Raw genomic sequence first — 20,766 nt, forward strand, 5'->3', positions numbered from 1 at the left:
GGGTGGAAATAGTAACATAGTTACGCCATTAAATGCGTTTATGGAAACATTTCTAGCGAGAAATGTGCATTTTACTTTCAGAATGTTCGCTCGGTGAATGTGAAGGATGTTTGGTTTGATAGTTATGACGAAGAGTGAACGCTCCGTTCACTTGCATGGACAGAGTCTCTGATTACTAAGCAACCTCAACGTCTTGGCGGACTATTTCTCTGCTGATCAACACTACCAATGCTGGAAACACACCAGACACACCATGTGAAGTTATTTAACCCGATTATTGTTATTTATATCATTATGTTATTTATATTATTTATATATATTTATATTATTTAATCTAACCCGATCCAAGCTCTATCATCCACCCAAACACGGCGGCGTTTGGGTTTCCTTCCTCGGACTCCTAATCCAGCGCAGCCACAGGCTGGGGGGGGGGGGGGAGTTTTGGGCGGTCTCATCTACGCGCGTATGCGTACGCGCGTATCTGACCATTTTTGACACAAAATGGTCAAGCAACATTTTAGCTGCGTTACGCGCGTACATGGTACGCGAGGTACGCGCTTGGTGTGTTCGCGGCTTAAGCCCTCTTACAGTGAAAATAAAAAAAATATTATTAAAAACTTAGAACATATTGTTTTAAATTTTGGTAGAACCTAAAGGAGCAACAGCACCAAAAAGTGACAGAAAAACCCAGGATATATATATCTTCGTTTTTTTCCTGTGAATAGGCTAAATGTATTCAGCCCAAGCGCAGTAGCGTAAGCTTCCATTGACGTTGATTGACAGGTGCCCTGACACGCCCCCTTCATATGCTTCCCATTTGGGCTAAATTAGTTTAGCCCAAAGGCTGACCTTGGACCAGCTAGCACAGTAGCTACAGTACAGTGACCTTCGACTAATCACAGCACAGTAGCGCAAGTGCAGTATGGCGGGCGTTAGGAGGAAAAATTGGAAGTGAAAAGATTGGGGACACATCAACCAAACGATGTACAGATTTACTGTCAGGAGTGCGGTCAGAATATGGCCGGTAATAGTGCATTTGTAAGCGGGTCAACTACGTTTCGTATCGAAACATTTAAAAAGCTGTCTAAATAACCCAACATGACGTGACAAGTGTGTAGAGAAAGTGGCCCCACTCCAAGCTGCATTTCAGCGACAGGCAGTAACAATAAGGTTCTCTAAGGAATTTAATGTTGCGTACAACATTGCCAAAGAGTAGTTGCAATTCTCAATTTAAATCCGAAATTATTCTCATGAAGAGAAATGGATTAAACATCAACCCGACGTATAGCAATGAGATGGAATGTGCACAATTCATTGCAGTAGGCCTAATGGGCGACACCTTAAAGCAAGAGACAGCTGCGGACGTCGGAAACGCCACATATTGTCCTTCATGATTGACGGCGACACAGACGCCTCTACCAAAGAGTGTGTGATCGTCTACAGCCGCATTTTGCGGAAAGGGAGACCAGTCAACATTTTAATTGTGTAATACTTTAAGCACAAAAAAAGTTTTATTTTGTTTAATGGTTTAGTTCGAAATGTTCAATTTCAGCTCAGTGAAGCACTTTAAACACCTTATTTTTCTTTTTATTTATAATTGTGCTTCAAATAAAGACATGCCTTTCTCTACACCTTAATCTTGTTTAAAAATCATTCACATTATATGAAAGTTATGAACAGAGATATAAAGGTGACCTCATGGCGTCTGGAGCCCTGTGAAGTATTGATAAATGTAATGCATTCTTTAGCCCACCCACCAAAAATCACCACCAGCCGTCACTGTAATTTGAGAAATGCATCCCTGCCGGCAATTTTCATTGGATTAGGAAATTATGGGCGGGACTATTTTGTCCCGCTCACGGACGCTCTGTCATCTACGGATACGAATACTTTTGCTAACGCCTCGTTTCCACATACGTATGTTTTTCGTGTCCGTGCTTCCGTAAATTTACGGAAGGAGTCGCTAGTGTTTTACGTACGGGCATGAATTTATTTACGGACAAAAGATGTTAGGAGAAATCAGCTTACTCCGGGTAGGAAATGAGTGCCCAAATGAAGGAGTTCAAGTACCTCGGGGTCTTGTTCGCGAGTGAGGGTACTATGGAGCGTGAGATTGGCCGGAGAATCGGAGCAGCGGGGGCGGTATTGCGTTCGCTTTACCGCACCGTTGTGACGAAAAGAGAGCTGAGCCGCAAGGCAAAGCTCTCGATCTACCGGTCGATCTTCGTTCCTATCCTCACCTATGGTCATGAGGGCTGGGTGATGACCGAAAGGACGAGATCGCGGGTACAAGCGGCCGAGATGAGTTTTCTCAGAAGGGTGGCTGGCGTCTCCCTAACTCGGATTAGAGCCGCTGCTCCTTTACTTAGAAAGGAGTCAGCTGAGGTGGTTCGGGTATCTGGTAAGGATGCCCACAGGGCGCCTTCCTTGGGAGGTGTTTCAGGCACGTCCAGTGGGGAGGAGACCTCGGGGAAGACCCAGGACTAGTTGGAGAGATTATATCTCAACACTGGCCTGGGAACGCCTCGGGATCCCCCCGTCAGAGTTGGTCAATGTGGCCCGGGAAAGGGAAGTCTGGGGCCCCCTGCATGAGCTGCTCCCCCCGCGACCCGACCCCGGATAAGCGGATAGGAGACCGGTACTTTGGAACATGAGGATCGACATATACAGAGATAAAAACAAAACCAACAGGCTTGGAAAAAGATCGCTGAGGAGTTTGGCCTGTAAGGTACTTAGCCTACAAGTTTTGTGAAAAACATAAAAACTTTCATACGGTATCTCCGTAAAACGACGGCGAAAGTTACATTTTTTGAACGTATATTACGGACATACCGGACAGAAATTTTACGGAGGGGAGGAGTCTCGGAAGAAAAACGGACATTACGGAGAATCACATAGGAATGAATGGACTTTCGGTCGGAGACGGTTGGATCGCATACGAGAATGTACGTATGTGGAAACGAGGCGTTACCACCTAGGCGTGTTGCAAAACAACCTGCAAAAATCCCCACAGCTGAGACTTGCAGGAGCAGATTCGAGCAGTTGTAAAATGGTTTTGTGCTCGCTCATTAAAATGCTGAATTAACATAGCGTTCACAGATGTGCAACTTCTGATGCATTTGTTCAAATTTGGGTTTACGAATGCACCCCTTTTGGGCATTTTCTCAGATTATGAAACACGGGTGTGCGAATGTGTTTTGCACCAACTGCGCTGCAATAATTGTAGCAAAAGGATTTGTGCACCTGTAACACAGATTAGCGTACTCGTAGACCCTATTTTGTGTTTACAATGGTATAAAAAAAAAAAAAAAATTTTTTTACGACTACAAATGTACTGTTACACATTTGTGACTTTAGAGTACACATGCAAAATAAATATATACGACTTCAAATTTGCTGTGACTTTAGTGTACGCATTCAAATTCTGCAGTTACAGGTGCTAAAGAATTTTGCTACAATAATACCTTCATACCTTTTGGGCATGTTCTCAGATTATGAAACACGGGTGTGCGAATGTGTTTTGCACCAACTGCGCTGCAATAATTGTAGCAAAAGGATTTGTGCACCTGTAACACAGATTAGCGTACTCGTAGACCCTATTTTGTGTTTACAATGGTATAAAAAATATATATTTTTTTTTTACGACTACAAATGTACTGTTACACATTTGTGACTTTAGAGTACACATGCAAAATAAATATATACGACTTCAAATTTGCTGTGACTTTAGTGTACGCATTCAAATTCTGCAGTTACAGGTGCTAAAGACTTTTGCTACAATAATACCTTCATACCTTTTGGGCATGTTCTCAGATTATGAAACACGGGTGTGCGAATGTGTTTTGCACCAACTGCGCTGCAATAATTGTAGCAAAAGGATTTGTGCACCTGTAACACAGATTAGCGTACTCGTAGACCCTATTTTGTGTTTACAATGGTATAAAAAATATATATATATTTTTTACGACTACAAATGTACTGTTACACATTTGTGACTTTAGAGTACACATGCAAAATAAATATATACGACTTCAAATTTGCTGTGACTTTAGTGTACGCATTCAAATTCTGCAGTTACAGGTGCTAAAGACGAATTTAGGAGTAGGCCTAACTCCTAAAAATAATGGGCGTGTCACTCTTAAATTTAGGACTCCTAACTTTTTGCACTAAAAGCAAAGTCCTAAAATACAAAGTATTTTAGGACTAAAAGTAGCACCTAAGTCTAGGAGAGCTTAAAGGTCCTCAAGAGGACTCCTAACGCAGTAAGACGTATTCACAAAGAATCGTAAAATGGCTGCGAGACGAAATGTTTTGGAGACAATGGAAGACTGAGTTGATGAAGAGATATAGGCCTAGGCTAAATCGTGAGGGTATTAAACTTGTTGTGGAGTTAGTGCGGGATGCAATAACATCCCCGACTAACAGGAATAATCCGATTAGATCCGCAATAAAATGTTCGGCCACACTACGTTATTCAGCAACAGGGGAAATGCAACTTTGCAATGCCGACGATTTAAAAATATCGCAACCATCAGTCAGCCGTGCCATAAATCAAACAATCAACGCGCTCTCTAGACCACAGTTTATCCGGTTTCCTTAGGACATTCAACAATTACACAGTATCAAAGCCAACTTCATGGCAATTGCAGGCATGCCCGGTGTGGTCGGTGCTATTGACGGGACGCACATAAAAATAATTGCGCCATCAAAAGATGAGGACGTGTTCGTCAATAGGAAGAAAGTGCATTCCATCAACACGCAGGTTGTTTTTGATGCAAATAGAAATCACATACAGAAATCACTGTATGTGCCATTCTACACAACCTCTGCAAGCGGAGGAACATTCCACAGCCAGACGATGATGATGATGATGATGATGATGATGATGGCGATCAACATGACAATGAATTTGGCCGTGTGGAACCGAGTGGACTGGCATTTAGGGATCACTTTGAATACACATTTTAGGTAAACACCTGGGCACGAATCAGTCAACACTTGTGTAGTTCATAACATTTATTTTATTTTCAATTTTACGTATTTTTATTGTTTGCTTTCTCTCTCTCTTGAACGTGCAGGCTACAACGTCAGTATCGTGGTGTGCACAAAATTGTCATCATGCGTGTATTCTGCTAACTGCACTATAACTACTTAATAGGAATTCATTTCTAGCCTAGGCTATTTCCTTGTTTTTCGGTGATTTAGTGGGCTCGTCTGAACAACCAATCACCGAACTGACCGCTTCTAAACTCGTGCACGAGAATTGACGTAATCCATAGCAACGGCGTGTCACTCTTAGTTCGTGATTCATCCTTAGTAAGAGTAGGTCTCAGCGGCTTTGTGAATAACTTTTAAGAAAAAACTCCTACGTAAAATGTTTTAGCGCGAGTTAGGAGCAGTCCTAGCGGTAAGATAAAATGCTTTGTGAATACAGCCCCAGATGGGCCGTGTGCAAGGGCGTCAGTTTGTTTTTAGAAGTGGTGGGGACAATAACCATAAGCTTGAGTGTGGTCTGAAAAGTGCTGGGTACCCTTATGTAAGCTATTCATCCATTCAACGCTGCATTACAATATGCTGTACAGTGTATTGTCAGGTGTTGAAATTATTCGAATACTGGTTCGGAAAATTAGTATTTGAAGCTTAAATCAGTATTCGGAGCTTCGTTATTTTTTTTTTCACGTACGTGACTTTACCAGAGCGAGGGAGGGAAGCAAACTATAAGCGTCAGCGACACCAAGCAGAGAAGAGAGAGAGGTGGGGGAAGAATAGATATCTTGTTTCCCTTTACTTTATAACACAACATTAGCGGGATCTCTGGAAGATCCTATTCGAACAATAAAAGTTGTGTTTTGGCTTGTTTTGCAAAACGGCGTTGGAAACACCAGGGTATTGGCTCGGGATATGTAGGCCTAATACTAATACACACAGGACATAGAACAGTGTTGGCAATTTAACAATTATCTTGACATCAACAAAGTTTACCAGACAAACAATGCCAGACTGTAAAGGGGGTACGAAATGAAACGAGGTACTGAGCATCAGCCTTTTGAAGACGAGCAAGGGCTGCTGGTAGCATATGTTGCTGCATTAAAAAAAGAAGAAAAATACAAGCACCCAGAGGAGAATTGCATCTGCCAAATCCTGACCACCAGTAAACACTTGCGAAGGACCAATGTAGACTTCACTCGTTACAACATCATAAGAAAATTGTCCGCAAATAAAATCCCCTTCAGTTTAGGATAATCACACAGGTTATGCGAGAACATATTTATGTCAGAATAGGCCTACCGGGCTCCAAGTCGTCACATATCTCAATCAGACAAAACCAACTATAACCACATTGGCATAGCAATCGCACCGTGTGTAGCTGCTACTAGCTGCAATCTATATATACAATGCATACTAACTGGAGCACCAACCAGAATCAGATCACAATCGCTTAGGACCGTGGGTAACCTTTGGCCAGGTCATCATCACCAGCAAACAGAACCAGCAGCAAGGTTTACGTAAACCAATTTCTTACCTTATGTGGCCCTCCACATGCAGGCTAGATGACGTATCCATATCGATATCCAGTGTCACAAACATGCTTTTTATAGGAAGCAAAAGGACCGGCTATTTTCTGAATAAAAATGTCAATTTTGGCTGTCTGTCTTGAAACTTCTCCAGTGCGTTCACACCAAACGCAACGGGACGACAAGATCCCATACAAAGTGAACGTATAGAAGCGTATCGGGCGTATTTTTTTGATTTGTCGCGCCACACTTTCGCCATGCACAGGCGAGCGCGTTCACGAGGATTTGTGGCGTGACAAATTTAAACTTTGACACGAATTTCGCGTGATGACAGCCAATCAGCGTTCAACAGCGTGGCCACTGAGTGACATGTGTAACGTAACAGCCAATCAGCGTTCAACCGTCAAACTCAGCGCAGTGCAGTCCGGGGTGTACTGCAGCATGGAGGAGAAAGTGATTGTTGCCGTTTGCGACTCTCGGAGCTCTATACATAATAGTATATAATATAATATAATTGTATATATAATATCACGGCCAAAAGCTCTGTGTGCCTCCGGATGGCCGTAGAGCGGGGAGCTCATAGGGATTGGCTTCTCGGGAGTCGGGGTTTGTTTACCGTCGTTGCTATGGGTTCCGGTCTTGTGTGTTCCAACCGTTTATTAGGTAGGCCTATCTAATAAATGATGTCTTCGAGCGCGCCTATCGCATGATTTTAGACTCGACGATTTCGGTTGAGTATGTGGGGATTTTTTCAGTCGCAATTGGTTTGCACATTTTTAAAACTGGTGGGGACAAAATTCGTATTTCAAATAGTGGGGGGGACATGTCCCCCCCGTCCCCCCCGTAATCGACGCCTATGGCCGTGTGTGTTAACAACATATCCTGACATTTGTACCCTGAAAATCTCCTGAATAATACTACCCCTGAGGTAATATTTTCTCCGTAGGAAATGTAAATTACCTTACATGTGAATGAGGAGTAGAAAGTCTGTGTTTCTCACACCAATTCAGTGGGCGTGTTGATGACGCTTCTGCATGTCATTGAGTGGCCCCCTAAATAATAATCAGCCTGTTGCCTTTTGTTCGCTGAATGATTAAAAAATATTTAAATGTTGGCACTGATTTTAAGAGTAATTTGCGGTGAACGAATGTTATACGTTGTAAAATGATAGTCAAAATGATATTATTTTATGTGCTCAGAGATTTGTTACATTATCAAAATGGGTAAGTGGTTAAATACTACAGGTTAATCTGTTAACGTTAGATACAAAGATGAACCAATAAAGATGATCCATTTCCCTTTTTATTCTGATTCCACAGTAACTCACTGAAGAACTGCTCCTGCAGGCTGTGGAAGTGCTCTGTTGAGCAGGAGGAGGCGGCTTTCACAGCCTCCTCCTTCTTCTCCTCCAGGTGGCCGATCTCTGTCAGCAGCTCCTGCCTCAGCGCACTGATCTCCCTCTCGTACGCAGCGATCTGGGAATATCCAGGAGGCAATCCTTCATCAGTCATTTATATCCAATTTCATGCATGCATAAATGGACCCATTCCTGGTATCAATTAATATGATATTGATGCTTGTGATCAATTCTACCTTTTGGGCTTTTTGTTGATCGTCTTTTTTTTTATAAAGGTAATGAAATTATGACTTGTAAGAGCTAAAGGCCAAAATACATTAATTGAGCACTAATTTAATCATTCTAAAACATAAGGAAAAATGATTGAACAGTTACAGTATACAGGTATATAAGATGTTTCAAGAACTGGAAAGATAATTTAAGTAAAACAAATCTCAATATTCAGAATCTTTTTGTCATCAACAGATCCACTGCCGGCTCATTAATCCTATGCATAATCACCGTGACAGTGTTCTCTGTTAAAACCCGTTAACAACAACAACATTCAGGCCTCTCCTGGTACCTTGTGCTGCAGATTACAGCTGTATTCGTCAGACTTTCGGATCTGCTCCTCCAAGTGTTTGCATCGTTGATCCTGAATGGACAGCTTCTCAGACAGGAGCTTGTTCTTCTGCTTGGCCTTGGACAGCTGCTTCACCGAGGAGGGGGACTCCACCTCAACCGTCTGGGTTACGTACTACATTTGAACGTTTAGGTTTGATTACTTTATTGTCCATCAACACTGACTCACATAAAACAAACAAAACAAAACAATGATATATAGATCAACCAGTATAGGAAAAAAGCGGCATGCGTGCAACACTGATAATGTTAGATTATTTTGATATTGAGGATGCTAATGGAACTGGGATTATTGCAGGTGTTTTTTCTGGCCAGAGGGACACATCCAAGGATTCATGGATAACATAGAGACACAAAAAGCTCTGGAAAGTTCGCACAGATCATGACTAACCTTAACCAAAGGCTCCTTGCCTCGCTCTCTGTCCAGCTCCAGCTGAAGCTCCCTCACTCTATCTTCGCGCTTCCTCAGCTCCTCTCCTCTCCTCCACTCGCCCTTCTCGCTCTGCCTCTCCAGGTGGGAGAGCTGCTCTGCCCGCTCCTGCAGGCTGGTCTCCAGCTGCTGGATGCGGCCGCGCAGGCTCTCGTTCTCCTGAGAGCGGATAAACATTTGTTTTAGTGTGGGTTTTTGTATCGATAATACATAGTACTTTGTAACACAAAAATCATAAAAACACTGTGATGCTGCTATACCATAAATTATAATAAAACATGGATACATCACATCTGTAAACTCAGGTGGTGCTAGTGTGTTCACCTCCTGAGTGTGTGTTATCACCTTCAGGAGCATGTTGCTGGACTGGGAGGGGATGGCAGACAGCTGCTGCAGGAGGCCTTGCGTCACACTCAGGCTCTGCTTCAGACTGTCGTTTTCCACCGAGAGACACAGCACTCTCTTCTCAGAGTCGGTGGCCCCCTGAAGACGTCAAACAAGGAGAATGTGTACAGATGCATATGCAATGTTAATGCAAAGCCCATTTATAAACAAACAGAAAGCTTTGATTCATCTACTCTGGCGTTTGGAGACTTTACCAGAGTACTGTGGACTCAGAAAAAGAAAATGCATTGTGGCAGGTTTGTTGATGACTAGCTGAGGGGGGGAGCCCATCCAATACTGATGGTGCTGAAGAGGGACAATAGTGTTGAAGACTCACTGAGGCAGCTCTCAGCCTGGACAGCTCTTCTTCACGCTCCTCAATACCGCCCTTCAGATCGTCAATCTGGGAGAAATCAGAGGTACGAACAATGTTGACACATTAATATGTTCATATTAATTAATGAAAATATTTAAGTCTTACTTTCACACTTTGAATCTGTGTTTTATAACTCAATGCATATGGTATTAGGGTTAGGGTTAATATAATAATCTGATAACAATGAGCAAATATAACAGGTTATTATATTCTCTACTTTGTATAAAAATACAAACTATCCACCATCATTTCAGGCATTGAAAATAAAGCAAATCAGAGAATTAAAATATGTTTTCGTTACGCTATAAAAATATGATTAGAATATGTATTTTCAATATTATAACATCCGATTTTGGAAAGGTGGGTGTTATTGTAGGTCATTGAGAACTAGAAAATGCATTTCCTGCTGAAATTGTGGCGAGTGCTGTACTACAAAGTGAGGTTGAAAATATTTTTTAATAAAGCCACATACAGTCGGGTCCATAAGTATTGGGACATCGACACAATTCTAATCTTTTTGACTCTATACACCACTACAATGGATTTGAAATGAAACGAACAAGATGTGCTTTAACTGCAGACTTTCAGCTTTAATTTGAGGATATTAACATCCAAATCAGGTGAATGGTGTAGGAATAACAACAGTTTATATAGTATATGCCTCCCACTTTTTAAGGGACCACGCTTATCCGGGGTCGGGTCGCGGGGGGAGAAGTTCAAGCAGGGGGCCCCAGACTTCCCTTTCCCGGGCCACATTGACCAGCTCTGACGGGTGGATCCCGAGGCGTTCCCAGGCCAGTGTTGAGATATAATCTCTCCACCTAGTCCTGGGTCTTCCCCGAGGTCTCCTCCCCACTGGACGTGCCTGAAACACCTCCCAAGGAAGGCGCCCAGTGGGCATCCTTACCAGATGCCCGAACCACCTCAGCTGACTCCTTTCTAAGTAAAGGAGCAGCGGCTCTAATCCGAGTTCCTCACGGATGGCTGAGCTTCTCACCCTATCCCTAAGGGAGACGCCAGCCACCCTTCTGAGAAAACTCATCTCGGCCGCTTGTACCCGCGATCTCGTCCTTTCGGTCATCACCCAGCCCTCATGACCATAGGTGAGGATAGGAACGAAGATCGACCGGTAGATCGATCTCTTTTCGTTACAACGGTGCGGTAAAGCGAACGCAATACCGCCCCCGCTGCTCTGATTCTCCGGCCAATCTCACGCTCCATAGTACCCTCACTCGCGAACAAGACCCCGAGGTACTTGAACTCCTTCACTTGGGCTAAGGACTCATTTCCTACCCGGAGTAAGCAATCCACCGGTTTCCTGCTAAGAGTCATGGCCTCAGATTTAGCGGTGCTGATCCTCATCCCAGCCGCTTCACACTCGGCCACCAGCCGATCCATTGAGTGCTGAAGGTCACCGGCCGATGATCCAATGAGGACCACATCATCTGCAAAAAGCAGTGACGAGATCCTCAGACCACCGAACTGCAACCCCTCCCCACCACGACTACGCCTCGATATCCTGTCCTTGTATATCACAAACAGGATTGGTGACAAGGCGCAGCCCTGGCGGAGACCAGCACCCACTGAGAACGAAACTGACTGGCTAATGGGACAAATTAACAATCATAAATCAAACTTTCACTTTTTAATACTTGGTTGCAAATCCTTTGCAGTCAATTACAGCCTGAAGTCTGGAATGCAGACATCACCAGACGCTGGGTTTCATCCCTGGTGATGCACTGCCAGGCCACGACTGCAACTGTCTTCAGTTCCTGCCTTTTCTTGGGGCATTTTCCCTTCAGTTTTGTCTTCAGCAAGTGAAATGCATGCTCAATCGGATTCAGGTCAAGTGATTGACTTGGCCATTGCATAACATTTCACTTCTTTGCCTTAAAAAACTCTTTTGTTGCTTTTGCAGTATGCTTCGGGTCATTGTCCATCTGCACCGTGAAGTGCCGTCCAATGAGTTCTGAAACATTTGGCTGAATATGAGCAGATAATATTGCCCGAAACACTGCTTTTGTCAGCAGTCACATCATCAATAAATACAAGGGAACCAGTTCCATTGGCAGCCATACATGCCCACGCCATGACACTAACACCACCATGCTTCACTGATGATGTGGTATACTTTCGATCATGAGCAGTTCCTTTCCTTTGTCTCATCTGTCCATAGGATGTTGTTCCAGAACTGTGAAGGCTTTTTTAGACGTTGTCTGGCAAACTCTAATCTGGCCTTCCTGACTTTGAGGCTCACCAATGGTTTACATCTTGTGGTGAACCCTCTGTATTCACTCTGGTGAAGTCTTCTCTTGATTGTTGACTTTGACACACAGACACCTACCTCCTGGAGAATGTTCTTGATCTGGCCAACTGTTCTTCGGTCATCCACGCAGTTGTTTTCCGTGGTCTTCCGGGTCTTTTGGTGTTGCTGAGCTCACCGGTGCGTTCTTTCTTTTTAAGAATGTTCCAAACAGTGGATTTGGCAACATCTAATGTTTTAGATATCTCTCTGATGGGTTTGTTTAGATTTTTCAGCCTAATGATGGCTTGCTTCACTGATGGTGACAGCTCTTTGGACAGCAACAGATTCCAAATGCAAATAGCACACTTAAAATGAACTCTTAGACCTTTTATCTGCTCCTTGTAAATGGGATAACGAGGGAATAACACACACCAAGCAATGGAACAGCTGAGCAGCCAATTGTCCCATTACTCTTGGTCCCTTAAAAAGTGGGAGGCACATATACAAACTGTTGTATTCACCTGATTTGGATGTAAATACCCCCAAATTAAAGCTGAAAGTCTGCAGTTAAAGCAAATCTTGTTTGTTTAATTTCAAATCCATTGTGGTGGTGTATAGAGCCAAAACGATTAGAATTGTGTCGATGTCCCAACATTTATGGACCTGACTGTAGATTAAGACTGTTAAATAAATTTAACAATAAATGTTAAATGGCTTAAATCTAGTGAAGGGATTTGGACAGAGTTCAAACAAACAAACAAAACTTATGAAGAACAATTCATAAGGTTCACGTGAAGTCAAGGTAGCTTTGCGCCGCCATCTTGACGACCGATCACACCCACTGACCCACTGATTTCAGTGGTCACTCAGCACCAACAACAACACCTACGACCACAATCAAACAATGAGGATGCGCTCTTTTATTCTCTTTAGTGCAGGTAATGAAAGGTTCTGAAAGATGGCATATCCATGTAGCTTACTAATGAATAAAATGCATACAAAAAACGTTGACATATGACCCACTATGTTCTGCTCCATATACCCAATGTTGACATCGTCCCAGCCAAAGAGTATTGGTATTAATACCTCATTCATTGTCCAAAATAATCCATAATAATTATAATCAACAATCCATAATAACGAAAACCAAATGGTCTTCAACTGTTCCGGAACAGAAACGTTATTCTGAAATCCTCCAAACCGGCTAATAACGTTTTTTTTCGTTCTCTATATAGCCTATACAATTTCACAAAAGCATAGATTTCATGAAAAAATAAAAATATTTCCGGTTGCCGCGTTAACTTCGCCGCCCGCTATCTCAGTTGTCACAAATTCCCACCACCACCCTGGCGAGAGGCGATTTGGAAGCAACAGTTGCACTGAGCTCTATCTTCGACAAAGGTAACGTGAGATAAATTAACCCAGTCCACTATATCGCCTTTGCATTGTTTCTTGTTGGTGGGCGTACCCTTAACCTGCGTCCGCGTCCAAGTTTCATTGACATGATCAGTCAGCCCGCCCGCTCCCTGATGACAGCCCTCACTGCTGTCTACCCACAGCTATTTGATAAATGCCAGAGTATAAAACACTTATTTCAAAAATCGAGTCTGACTGTCAATAACAATTAGGGCTGGCCCGAATGCCATTTTTCAGCCTTCGAATACTCGTTGGTTTTTCCGAGCGAATATTCGAATACTCATTCCAGAAAAACACACCATCACATTAATAAACCCTATATACTCACTGGAACCGATTACAGTATCTGCATATTTTGTTGAAGATGTAATAGCTTTTGAAAGTTAATTAGTAGGCCTAAGTAAGTTGGAGTTACTTAGTTTTTCCCCGTGGTAGCAAACAGCTGTTGTTCCGTACCAAATCAGCTGTCCTCTGCCATCTCAGCCCTTGCGGGAGCTTTTCAATTCATTCTGGAACGTGCATCTTTTCAGGGAATTTGTACAATAAATCCATAACAAATACCGAATATTGATCGTCTTATATGTCCAAATTATATCCATTATATTGACCGGGTATTCGCAAGACGCTCACGCTCTGCAGCAAGCCAGTCACAGTTGATTCGCGCGGCTCTGTACAGCGAACATAAACAAACAACTAAGCTAAGGTTAGCATTTCACGGGGTCATCCCTAGGTTCCCCGCGTCCTAGGTTCCCCGCGTCCTAGGTTCCCCGCGTCCTAGGTTCCCCGCGTCCTAGGTTCCCCGCGTCCTAGGTTCCCCGGGTCCTAGGTTCCCCGGGTCCTAGGTTCCCCGGGTCCTAGGTTCCCCGGGTCCTAGGTTCCCCGGGTCCCAGGCTAGGTTCCCCGTTTTTCCCAAAAAGGGTCCTATGTTCCCCTGTAGCCATACATACCGGGGTGCATAGGACCCTTTTTCCGAAAAGTGGGGAACATAGGACCCTTTTCTGGGAAAAGGGTCCTATGTTCCCCGCAATCTATCAATCTTTAAAAATATTTAAACTTTGACGCGACATTCGCGTGATGACAGCCAATCGGCGTTCAACAGCGTGGCCACTGAGTGACATGTGTAACGTAACAGCCAATAAGCGTTCAACCGGCCAACTCAGTGCAGTGCAGTCCGGGGTGAACTGCAGCATGGAGGATAAAGTGATTGTTGCCGTTTGCGACTCCCATAGCTCTTTATATGATAGTATAATATAATATAATTGTCGCTCTGGTAACGTCACGTATGCCCTACGTGAAACAACGAAGCTCCGAATACTGATTTAAGCTTTGAATACTAATTTTACCAACGAGTATTTGAATATTCGAATAATTCGGGCCAGCCCTAATAACAATGCGGGACAACGTCTCAATTTGCGGGACGTGTACAAAGTAATGGAAATGCGGGACTGTCTCGCACAAAGCGACACATCTGGTCACCCTTTTATCGACCACAAAAATAGACTAGGCACAATGACACTGCCAGAACGTTAAGAACGAACGTTATTTTACGTTCCGAACCGGTTCAGGAACGATATGTTGATGGCGGAACGCAAGAACGAAAACGTTAAATATACCGGTTCCGTTCGGAGCGGAACGATTGAAAAATAATTTCGTTTTCAAGCCCTGCTTCTGATGTTTTCCTATGTGATAACATTAACTGTAAGAACAAGAATCATAGTAAAGATCTGTGTATAACATATGAGAAGATTGTCAACTGTCTTATTCGTAGTGGTAAGCTTTTCTGCAATAAGAGCGGTAAACAACATGTCAGACCAGGATGGAATGAATACGTGTCTGAACTCCATGCAGAGGCCAAATAAGCTTTTAAAACCTGGGTGTTATCAGGGAAAGCAAGACATGGGCCTGAATGTGAGCGTGAGAAACAGGCAAATGCAAGATTCAATGATATGCTGTACGCTTTATTAAAAGAAACTAGCAGGCTATGAGGGCTAACTACATGGCCAAAAAGCTTCAGCAGAATAATGCCAATGATTTCTGGAAAGAAATTAAGGTTATAAATAACAGTAAGGTGCCCTTGCCGTCTAGTATTGCTGGAATCACTGGATCTGAAAATATTGCAGAACTTTGGAGCAAACATTATAGTGACATTTTTAATTGTGTTAAGAGTGAGGAATTTAATGCTGGAAAAGTTCTTATTAATGATAGGGTGGATTATTAGACCTGATGAGGTGTGCTATGCCATTGAGAAACTGACTATGAACAAAGCATGTGGTCTGGACAAGATAACAGCAGAATATCTAAAACATGCTTGTGGTAGAATACCTGTCTTGCTTGCTATGTTTTACTGGTTTGATAATGCATGGCATACTTCTTGACGCAATGTTGTCTGTATTGTCAGTGCCAGTGGTCAAATTTAAAACTGGGAAAATCTCCAGTATAGAAAACTGCAGGCCAATTCCTCTGGCTAGCATACTGTCTAAAGTTTTAGAAATAATTATTTATTAATTATTGGTTGTCAGTGGAAACCACTGACAACCAGTTTGGTTTTAAAAGTAAACTTGGAACAGATCATTGTATATATGCACTTAAAGAAGTCATAAGTAAATACAGATGACAGAACTCTACTATTTGTATGTGCTTCTTAGATGCATCAAAAGCATTTGATAGGATTAACAATGGTAAATTGTTTGTCAAACTCCAAGAGCGAGGGGTTCCACCATACCTGATAAGGACTTTGCAGTTCTGGTACACACAACAAACCATGCAAATTAGATGGGGCAGTAGTTTATCTGCACCCTTTCAAGCCACTAATGGGTTGAGACAGGGTGGCATCTTGTCACCTGTCTTCTTCAATGTCTATATAGATGATCTTTCTAAGAAGCTTAAAGAGTGTAAGACTGGATGTATGGTGGGAGAGAGTCTTATCAACCACCTCATATACGCTGATGATTTGGTCATCATGTCTCCATATAGTGCTGGGCTACAGTAACTGCTTAAAGTTTGCTCTAGCTACGAAGTTCAATATGACATTAAGTTCAATCCTAAGAAGAGCGTTATTATGATTGCTAAAACTAAGGAGGATCTGAATCAAAAGTTTCCCTCATTCTTACTTTCTGATCGTACTCTAGCAGTGGTTAAGAAGGTAAGATAAGCAGTGGTGTAGTCTACGTGATACGCAGGTATATGCCGTATACCCACTAGGAACGCACCAGGATTTGCGTATACCCACTTAAAAATGTGCACGGATACGTATCAATCGTCTTGTGACAGATCTTTCACTTCTGTGTTTATTTTTCGCAAATACCGGTTGGGTATAACTGCAATAAAATACTTTAAGCAGGTGAAGTTATCTCCTACATTCACCATTCATAAAATTCCCCCTGCGCGCTCGCGCTCTGCCCTGTCTCTGTTACGAAGCGCGAAGCTGCCCCTGCATCTCTGCACGTTAGTTGGCGGGCCGAGCCCCTCCTTCTCGCGCGTGTGTGTGTGCGTGCGTGCGCGCGTGCGTGTGTGTGTGTCCAGTCCTCCCATATTAATGTGGAAACCACATAATAAGTAGTCAACAGAAGACAATGTTTTAATCCCACTTTATATCTCCTTGTTACTTTTAGATGAGAACCCCTGGCCAGCCTTTCAGACTGGGTGTCAGGCTAGGGAATTTAAAAACAGGCATCCTTGGTTAGAGTGGAGGGAAAAAAAGTTAGGTAAATGTCAGCCAACATACAGTTGGTATACACAATTGAAATTCATAATGTTAATCACTATGCAAATGAGAGTATAGCTAATTCATGGTCATTTTTAAGGTGCAGTAATTTCACACTTTTACACAATTCAATTACTGTATGGTATGTTAGATAACAACAGTAAGAGCTCAAATTAGAGCAATTGAAAGAGTGAAACATTAGTCTCCTGTCATCTCCTTCTCATGCACTGGTTAGCCATGGTTGTAAACAGTTCATTAAATTATTTTGAGTAGATTTTGTCCTTGTTTAGCATGTGCTATTGCTACTATAGACATACAAAGGACAACTTTTCATTTTTGTGTTCTATTTGTTCATACTGTTATTAAAACTGATAAACCTACTCAGCTTTCCATGATTGTTGATAATCGTTATACTCTTAAATCAGCGGGTTGTAGACCCCTGCGTTGGTGAGTGTGGTGCGACACCCCATAAGCACCACACACGTACACGTACCGGTGGGACGGGTTTGTAGGAGGCTGGGAGGGAATCATCACAGTATACCCACTACAATAAAATAGACTACACCACTGAAGATAAGGAAAAGAAGCGCGCGATTCCCAGCTATTAAGAACATTTTAAAATTTGAATGGTGTCTCTACGTGAAGAATTGAAGAAGGAAATAGGTCCCAAAGTTTGTAGAGAATAATAAAGAGGAAAGGAAGAAAGAAAAAATAAAACTTATAAAGAACAATAGTTGAGCACTGCATGCAGCACTCACCTAATGAGGATATTGACAACATGTCACCCACCTGCTGCTGGAAGGCCAGGATGCGTGAGTTCCTGTCCTGCTCCTTGTCCTCCAGCTGGGAGTGCATCAGATGCAGCTCTCCCCTCAGCCTGCTCCTCTCCCCCTGGAGCCCATACAGAGACGCCACCAGGCTTTGGACCCCCGCAAGACCACCTGAAGAAATGCTGCTCTCATCTGGGGAGGAATCCATCACAACATCCTAGTTTGTATCATCACCACCATCATCCTCGTTATCATCAACATCATCGCCACCTTCATCCTTACCCTGGCAACCCCGATCTATACTGCTGGCCCTCATCAGTCAGCAGGGATATCATGACAGCATGGTGGGCATGGTATCAACCTAGATCCTTCTAGACATAGTGGGCATTGCATCAACCTAGATCCACCTAGAACTAGACCTAGTGGGCATGGTCTCTGCTCAAAGCCTCTGAAGTAAACATGTTCCCTTTAGGGGGTAAGGAAACCTCCCCCCTAAATGTGGGGAGGTGTAGCTTCACCCATTCTTCAGGATGGAAGTGGTTGGCCACAATTTATATTTAGGAGAGGAAATGATTTGCTACCCTACCATTCATGTTGCATATGAATCTTAAGATGACTTGGCAACCCTCTCAATTTAATCTGAATCAGTTTCCTCTCCTCTGATTTATTGGGCTCTGTCACATTGGATTGTCTACAAAAGGCTTTATGTTAATCTCATCCACAGCAAATGTCAGGTTTGCATTGTCTATGCGGTGCAGGAGGGAAGCAGACAGGGAATAGAAGGAGATGCTAAATGGCTTGTGAGCTGGAGGTGAGGATGCTTCTTTTTCTGCGTCATGGCCAGAGATGAAAAACATGTTTGCAGGAGAAAGTGGTAGGGGAATCAGCATGCATAATCGTACAAATCACGACTTATTGCACAAGGTAAAAGTAAAACATAATGTTATTTATAGAATCTAGAAGATATATTGAGATAATTCTACTCAACAAAGCAAAAAATAGATCCAAGGCAGCTAAATGTTCTCAATGCTGACCAGAAACTCCCTGCATCTTGTCTAAATCCCAAAGACATATCGCAGTAAACTACCACAGCATTCCATACTCTTACCTCCGTAACACCAGGACGTGCAACTAGGGCTATTAATAGTGCGACATTAGTGCACGTGTCATGGCCGCTGTGCCAGAGCTTGTAAGTGCAAAGCTAGGGGAACAAAGCAACCTACTGGTGGATGTTTTATTTATGGTCAACCGAGCGCCTCTCAACTATCTTTATCTTACTCACATGGATGAGAAACAGTATGGCCTTCACTTGATGGACCAGCAAACAATCAACTGTCTGCTTATCTGGAAAGCATGCAGCATTTATATTGGCTAATGGATGTCATGTCACTGTATCTGTTCAAAAGGCGTAAAATGGGCAAGTCCCCCAACATCTAAGGCTTCAGAGGACTACAAAAGCGTCCTTCAATAGATTGGTGTGGTCAATGGAAAAGGTGAGTTGATTTAGAGCAGCAGCCCCATGAATCAGTCTGGTTCAGGCAGATTAATTCCAGGGCTGTGATGACCCTTAAATGATTTGCTTCTCTCTTTCCAAACCCAATGCAGAAACAACAAATCAAACCAGTTAGAAACTACAAGCTTTGGTTTGGATTCTGAATGTAGGCTACAGTTTCTATAGATTTAAAACGCTATAACATATGCAAAAAATACAGTGCTTTATCTGCATGGATTTCCTGAACAGAAGCACATATTTTTCCTCTGGCTCCCCCTTAATGTCCTCTTTTACTACTCATAGTGTGTATTCTCTCATCCTCAACGAAATATCACCATCATCATGGTAAATAAACTCTCCGTGAGCATTTACTATTCTGTAGCCGTCCCCCATTTCGCTACACACACCCTTCCTCCCACCTCCTTCCTTAATTGTCACACACATAACCTCAAGCTCTTATCTCTCTTCTTCCTCCCTCCTTTCTCCACTCACCCTCTGAGGGGGTCAGGGGGCTTAGTGTGTGCGGCTGGCTGACGGCCTCCTCCAGGCTACAGATGATGCTGTTCTTGTCGTTGAGGCGCTCGCGGTAGGAGGCGCGCAGAACCTTCATCTGCCGGCGGTGATGGACCCGGTGCCTCTTCAGCTGAACCCGGTACTGGTCCACCTGCTGCTGGAGCTGCTGGAAGTGGGAGTACTGCTCCAGGAAGCTCATCAGGTGGGACATGACCGCCACAAGGGGAGACTCTGCCATCTGGGCGGGGGAGGGGAGACCATGTTTAATAAATACACATTCCCTCGGCTGTGAAGCTCAACCAGATTTTTTGTGGGTTCTGTTTATTCATGCATGACTATTGTTGTGTTGGGAGTCACAGTGACATTGATTGTTTCTACTGGCTTGACACCTTCGCTGTTGTGTCTACTTGCACTTGTGACACCCTCCTCTTCTCAGACTCTTGCTTGAAAGACATAAAGGCAGCAAGAGGAGTGCGTGCTGGGATGTCTAGAGCAGCTTCCTCATCGTCTTCACTTGGAGACAGCCGATCGCTGTCGCTGCCTGAGCAGAAAATCATAATTCATAATCTATGCGAGGAATTTGAATTTGAAAGTGTATAAGTTATATTTTACCAGACAAATTGACGATACTAATTCGGAGAGTAAATACAACAGTAGTGGAGCACTCACTGGAATCGCTAAGCCTAGCACAAGCCTGTTTCTTCTTCTTGGGGGCGTGGCCATCTCTCCTCCTACTGACTGTTTCCATGGAAACATGTGCTGGCTCCTGCTCATGGCATGAGCGCGAGACAGTGATACATGATGAAAATATTTACCTTCACACTGAAAATCCCACAACACAGCAGAAACACGCAGCACACACATGCAGCAATACCCTAGCAATACCCAATCCAATATTGTATGAATGCATGATAAAGACAGGCTGCCTCTTTAAAGACCATTTT

The 20,766-nt window shown here is 43.2% G+C and overlaps 1 protein-coding gene across 2 annotated transcripts in view; it reads right to left on the reverse strand.

Annotated features, from left to right (window-relative positions):
- Positions 1-20,766, reverse strand: part of si:ch211-257p13.3 (kinesin-like protein KIFC3) — a 35,088-nt gene that overhangs the window by 7,049 nt on the left and 7,273 nt on the right. For both annotated transcript variants that reach the window (XM_030371185.1, XM_030371184.1), the window contains exons 4-12: positions 20,492-20,588; positions 20,212-20,363; positions 19,802-20,060; positions 17,837-18,009; positions 9,645-9,710; positions 9,269-9,406; positions 8,885-9,082; positions 8,435-8,608; positions 7,843-7,990 (exon numbers count right to left, since the gene is read on the reverse strand). In XM_030371185.1, the coding sequence (XP_030227045.1) occupies positions 7,843-7,990; positions 8,435-8,608; positions 8,885-9,082; positions 9,269-9,406; positions 9,645-9,710; positions 17,837-18,009; positions 19,802-20,060; positions 20,212-20,363; positions 20,492-20,588 (1,405 nt within the window). The remainder of the gene's footprint in view (positions 1-7,842; positions 7,991-8,434; positions 8,609-8,884; positions 9,083-9,268; positions 9,407-9,644; positions 9,711-17,836; positions 18,010-19,801; positions 20,061-20,211; positions 20,364-20,491; positions 20,589-20,766) is intronic.

This window comes from Gadus morhua, chromosome 11 (assembly GCF_902167405.1).
Source record: "Gadus morhua chromosome 11, gadMor3.0, whole genome shotgun sequence".
Taxonomy (NCBI): domain Eukaryota; kingdom Metazoa; phylum Chordata; class Actinopteri; order Gadiformes; family Gadidae; genus Gadus; species Gadus morhua.